We start from the raw sequence: 6,684 nt of genomic DNA on the forward strand, positions 1-6,684 counted from the left end.
TCTACCAACCCCCTCTTCTCTCTCCCCCAGCCCCACCTCTCTCTTCCCCAACCACTCCTTTCTCTTCCCCAACCCTTCCTCTCTCTTCTCCATCCCGTCCCACCTATCTCTCACCACCACTCATCCCCACCTCTCTAATCCTCACCTCCTGCTTTAAGACCTGGAAGGAGAAATTAGGCCGTTCAGTCCATCAGGTCTGCTCCACCATTCAATCATGGCTGTCAGGTTTCTCAAACCCATTCTCCTGCTTTCTCCCTATTGATCTCAGTCTTAAATATACTAAATGACCTGACCTCCACAGCTTTCTGTGGCAATGAATTCCATAGATTCACCACTCTCTGACTGAAGAAGTTTCTCCTTATCTCCCTTCTAAAAGGTCTTCCTTGGGTCCTAGTCTCTCTTACCAATGGAAACGTCTTCCCAACATCTACTCTGTCCAGGCCATTCCGTATTCTGTAAGTTTCAATTAGATCCCCCCCCCTCCTCTATTTTTCTGCCCTCTCACCTTTCCTGACACCCTCCTTTCTTACCCCACCACCACCACCTCCTCTCCCCTCCCTTCTCTCGCCCCCACTGTTTTTCTCTATGGATACTCTATGAATCTTGGACGCGCTTGTTTTAATTACATAGGACGGCCCAGGTCCCTTACTAACCACTGGGCTCGAATTCAACTTCACCAGGGCAAAAGTAGGTATTGCAGATGCTGGAGATCAGAGTCAAGATCAGAGTGGTGCTGAAAAAGCACAGCAGGTCAGGCAGCATCCGAAGAGCAGGAAAATCAACGTTTCAGGCAAAAGCCCTTCATGAGGAAAATCCTGATGAAGGGCTATTGCTCGAAATGTCGATTTATTGTTTTGTTTTTTTTTCCCTGTTCCTCGGATGGGGCCTGACCTGCTGTGCTTTTCCAGCAACACTAACCTTGACTTCAACTTCACCTGGGCAAGGGAGAGGAGAAACGGGCAGCTTGAATGGTTTCTATTGAGAAGAATCTGCACAAGGTGCTTTAATCTGATCTGAACATTCGTAATGCTCTGCTTTTGGAAGAACACAGTCCGATCGCCTTTCCACTCCTAGCCCAGTGTATGTGTATGTGTGTGTGTGTATATATTTCTCTCTGAGTTACACCCACCAGCGGGAACTGAGAGGGGCCAGGGGCTGGCTGTATTGCAAAGACCCACAGAATTTTACTCTGCCTTTCTCCACAGAGTCTCTCCAGTAATTTCACAGGAGCATCATTTAACCAGATTGACAGTGAGTCACATGAGACAGCAAGGACAAGTGACCAACAGCTCAGTGAAAGCTGATAAAGGAGGTGGGGTATAAGCTGGAAATCCCAGAGTTGAAAGGGGAAGTGAGTTGGAAAGTCCTAGGCGGGGCCAAAGGTTCATCTTGTCCTGAAGGCTGATGACATACCATCATGGGCTCGGTATTCTAGAAAATTCCAGGAAACATCAGCTGTGACTGGCCCCACCTTCAAAGCGCACAAACGGAATTCAGACTTAGTCCTCATGCAGCAACAATTGTTGCATCATGTGAGAGAGCAGTTGAACAGAATTTATTGTCACAGTGAAAAGCTTTGTCTTGCGAGCAATACAGGCAGATCGCATAGTTAAGTAGCATAGATTAGTAATTAATAGGTAAACAGCGGCAAAAGTAAAAACACAGGTACAGGCGAATGTTAGGAGTTTGAGAGTCCATTCAGTATTCTATTTTAAAGATTATTCTGAGAATCCTCCTTTACAGTCACGTGTTGCAGACTGGAATGATATACAGTCTCTACAGTGTAGAAGCAGGCCACATTGACCCTCAGACATGTAACACTGTATTTCACATGACTAATCCACCAAATCTGCACATCCTTGGACACTATGGGGCAAGTTAACATGGCTAATCCACCCAACCTACACATTTTTGGCTTGTGGGAGGAAGCCAGAGGAAACCCACACAGTCATCCAAAGGTGGAATTGAACCCAGGACCCTGGTGCTGTGAGGCAGAAGTGCTAACCACTGAGCCACCATGCCTGTTGAATCGTAGGGTTTCACAGACTAGGGAATCGTTTAGCCCATTCTATCAATACAGGTTGTCTGATAGGGCTGCAAGTTTTCCCACTCGATCTTATATCCTACTGCTTTTGAAAAGTTATTGTTGAATTTTCCTAAACGATTATCCTTGCAACTGGCAGTTTTTGAAAGGATAAAACTCATGTCCCCTCATGCTTCTTTCGCCACTCGTTTGATCTCCCAGTCCATTCCTCTGCTGTTCCTTGCCACTCCAATGGCACTTTCCTCTGTCCGCTGTGTTCACTGCTCACGTTACTGGGCTCCTCTATGCTAGTGAGACCAGACACAGGCTGGGCGACTGCTTTAGGGAACATCTCCACTCTTCAGTAGGAATGACATCATCTTCTAGTTGCTTGTCTTTTCAATAAACCACTTTGCTTTTGTATTGACATTTCTGACCTCAATCTGCTACGGTAGTTCAGCAAAGCCTAATGAAAACAGGATTCAACATTGATTTCCAGCAGAAACTGTACCCTTCATTTTGATTACATTTCCTTGCGCCTATCCCCACTGTCCCAACAGCATAAGGACCCTCACCAATTTTACAGATGTACCATAGAAAGCATTCTATCTGGGTGCATCATGGCTTGATACAGCAACTGATCTGCCCAGGACCATAACAAACTACAGAGAGTTGTGAACACAGCCCAGTCCACCATGCAAGCCAACCTCCCATCCATGGACTCCAACTACACTTCTCATTGCCGTGCATCGTCAAAGACCCCTCCCACCCTGGTTATTATCCTGATGAAGGGCTTTTGCCCGAAACGTCGATTTTGCTGCTCGTCGGATGCTGCCTGAATTGCTGTGCTCTTCCAGCACCACCGATCCAGAGTCTGGTTTCCAGCAACTGCAGTCATTGTTTTTACCTCTCTAATCTCTTCCAACCTCTTCTGTCAGGCAGAAGATACAAAAGCTTAAACACACGTACCAACAGATTCAAGATCAGCTTCTTCCCCACTGGTATTAGATTTCTGAATGGACCTCTCAGATTTCAAGTTTAATGTTGTGATCTTGATTTGTTCAGCTGTATACCTCACTCTGCCTAAGCACACTATGATCTCTATGTCCTTGTACATTATGATCTGTCTGTACTGCTCGCAAAACAAAACTTTTCATTGTACTTAGATACATGTGACAACAATCAATCAAATCAAAAAATTCAAATCAAATGCTTTTAGCAAAGGCAACCTATTTTGAGATTAGGTTAGATTCCCTAGAGTGTGGGAAATAGGCCCTTTGGCCTGTACACACCGACCCTCCGAAGAGTAATCCACCCAGACCCATTTCCCTCTGACTAATGCACCTAACACAATGGACAATTTAGCACAGCCAATTCACCTAATCCATTATTCACACCTACCATTGTCCTCAACTCTGTATCTCTATCCCTCCTTTACCACCATTAGCACTCTCCTTGTTCACCGGGCACCCTCACCATCTGTTTCATTCACTCCTTATCCCATTTCTTGGCAGTATTAGCATCGTCATTTTCAAGCCCTATTCAGTTTCAAAGAGGAGTCACATTGGACTCAAAATGTAAACTCTGTTTTTCCTCTCAACAAATGCTGCCAGATCTGCTGAGTTTCTCCAGCAATTTGTGTTTTTATTATGATGTCATATCTCCAAACTCTGTACTAATTTGTTTTATTTCACCTGAACTTTTCCTCTGGTTACTGACCCTCCTGCCAGTGGAACAGTTTCTCCCTCCTTACTCTGTCAGGACCAGCTAGGATCTGCCTTTAACCTCCTCTGCCCCAAGGGGGACAATTCCAGTGACTGCAATATCTCTCTCCACTCTCACTGAAATCTCTCAACTCGGGTCCCATTCTCTTTCAGCACAAGAATGACCAACGCCTCACGTTTTCTTAAACATTCCTTCTCAACAAGTCATACTGCCTTCAAAGAATGATGAGTGTAAATCCCGAATCTGTCTATCCCAGCACCCCCTTTTTGACTTTGTTAAACCAACCTTTTCCAATTTGTCCCACTTTTATAAAGTCTGTGTAGCTAAACTCTGTTTTGTTAATATGAATGCTGTTTGACCAGTTGTTTTTATCTCTTGCTATTCCAATGGAAGTTCAATTCTGGTCACTACATTACGGGAAGGATGTGGAGGCTTTGGAGAGGTTTGACAAGGTTCCCCATGGGAGACTGGTTAGCAAGGTTAGATCTCAAGGAATACAGGAAGAACTAGCCATTTGGATACAGAACTAGCTCAAAGGAAGAAGACAGAGGGTGGTGGTAGAGGATTGTGTTTCAGACTGGAGACTTGTGACCAGTGGAGTGCCACAAGAATCGGTGCTGGGTCCACTACTTTTTGTCATTTACATAAATGATTTGGATGTGATCATAAGAGGTTTGGATAGTAAGTTTGCTGATGACACCAAAATTGGTGGTGTAGTGGACAGCAAAGAAGATTACCTCAGATTACAACAGGATCTTGATCAGCTGGGCCAATGGGCTGAGAAGTGGCAGATGGAGTTGAATTCAGATAAATGTGAGGTGCCGCATTTTGGAAAAGCAAACCTTAGCAGGACTTATACAGTTAATGGTAAGGTCCTAGGGAGTGTTGCTGAACAAAGAGACCTTGGAGTGCAGGTTCATAGCTCCTTGAAAGTGGAGTTGCAGGTGGGTAGGATAGTGAAGAAGGTGTTTGATATGCTTTCCTTTATTGGTCAGAGTATTGAGTACAGGATTTGGGAGGTCATGTTGCATCTGTACAGGACATTGGTTAGGCCACTGTTGGAATATTGCATGCAATTCTGATCTTCCTATCAGAAAGATGTTGTGAAACTTGATAGGATTCAGAAAAGATATACAAAGATTTTGCCAGGGTTGGAGGATTTGAGCTATAGGAAGAGATTGAATAGGCTGGGACTGTTTTCCCTGGAGAGTTAGAGGCTGAGGGGTGACCTTATAGAGATTTATAAAATCATGAGGGGCATGGATAGGATAAATAGACAAAGTCTTTTCCCTGGGTTCGGGGAGTCCAGAACCAAAGGGTGAAGGGGAAAGATATAAAGGAGACCTAAGGGGCAACTTTTTTACACAGAGGGTGGTACGTGTATGGAATGAGCTGCCAGAGGGAGTGGTGGAGGCTGGTACAATGACAACATTTAAGAGGCATTTGGATGGGTATATGAATAGGAAGGGTTTGGAGGGATATGGGCCGGGTGCTGGCAGGTGAGACTAGATTGGGTTGGGATATCTGGTCGACATGGATGGGTTGGACCAAAGGCTCTGTTTCCATGCTGTACGTCTCTATGACTCTATGACAGGGTGCAGAAGAGGTTTACCAGGATGCTGTCTGGGTTAGAGGGTATGAGTTATAAGAGAGGCTATACCATCTCATGCTGGTTTCCCAGGAGTGGCAGAGGCTGAGGGAAGGCTTGATAGAAGTCTATAAAATTTAAAATATATACTTTGGATTGACAGACAGAATATTTCTCCCAGAGTTGAAATGTCTATTACTAGGGGGCATTCATTTAAGGTGAGAGGGGGAAAGTTCATAGGAGATGTGAGGGGAAAGTTTTTTACCCAGATAGTGGTAGGAGTCTGGAACACTGCTTCGCATGGAGGTGGAAGCAGATACAATAGGGACGTTTAAGGGACTTTTAGACAAGCACATGAATGTGCAAAGAATGGGTGGGTCTGGATCAAAGGCAGGCAAAAGGGATTAATTTAATTTGACATCATGTTTGGCACAACATTGTGGACTGAAGAGCCCTTTCCTGTGCTGTACTGTTCTATGTTCTATGGAATATGATTTCACCTCTAGAGAAAGGGTACCTCTACTGTTCTGGAGTCTTGCAGAGTGACACTTTGTGAATTTACTTAATGAGTGGAGGTGACCTGAAGGTAGCCCCATCACCAAGTGTTAAGGCCTGGTGAATGATGCTTGAATCACAAAAAGTTAGCATCCAAGTTCAACGGGTAATAGGGAAGGAATGTTGGCCTTTATTTCAAAGGGAATGGAATATAAAAATAGGCAGGTTTTGTTAAAACTGTACAAGGCAGTAGTCAGACCACAGCTGGAAAACTGTGAACAGTCCAGGAAAGTTAGACTGTATTGGAGGCAGTCCAGAGAAAGTTCATTCAGCTGATTCCAGGTATGGGCAGAGGTTGAGGCCTGAGTTCAGAAGATTGAGAGGACACCTTATTGAAACACGAAAGAATCATAGAGACTTGTCAGGAGAGATATGGAGAGGTTGTTTGCTCTTATGGGAGAGTCCAGGACAAGACGGTATCATCTCAGAATAAGAGGTCACCCATTTAAGACACAGGGAAAGAAGAATTTTTTCTGCCAGAGGATCAGGAATCTGTGGACAACAGAGGGCTGTTGAGGTTGAGTCATTAAGTGTATTGAAGACCAGGCTAGTCAGGAAGGGAATCAAGGCAGACAGCTGGAGTTGAGGATGATCAGATCAGCCACACTCTCAACCGACTATAAACCGACCGACTCCCACAGCTACCTAGACTACACCTCCTCCCATCCTGCCCCTGTAAAAACGCCATCCCATATTCCCAATTCCTTCGTCTCCGCCGCATCTGCTCCCAGGAGGACCAGTTCCAAAACCGTACAACCCAGATGGCCTCCTTCTTCAAGGACCGCAATTTCCC

General features: G+C 45.0%; 1 protein-coding gene across 1 annotated transcript in view; it reads left to right on the forward strand.

Annotated features, from left to right (window-relative positions):
- Positions 1-5,636: 5,636 nt before the first annotated feature.
- LOC122543973 (equilibrative nucleoside transporter 2-like) overlaps positions 5,637-6,684 on the forward strand; it is an 8,852-nt gene continuing 7,804 nt past the window's right edge. Inside the window, 1 exon segment of the mRNA XM_043682982.1 lies at positions 5,637-5,709. Coding sequence (XP_043538917.1) covers positions 5,637-5,709 — 73 coding nt within the window.

Source organism: Chiloscyllium plagiosum, chromosome 45 (genome assembly GCF_004010195.1).
Source record: "Chiloscyllium plagiosum isolate BGI_BamShark_2017 chromosome 45, ASM401019v2, whole genome shotgun sequence".
Classification (NCBI taxonomy): Eukaryota; Metazoa; Chordata; class Chondrichthyes; order Orectolobiformes; family Hemiscylliidae; genus Chiloscyllium; species Chiloscyllium plagiosum.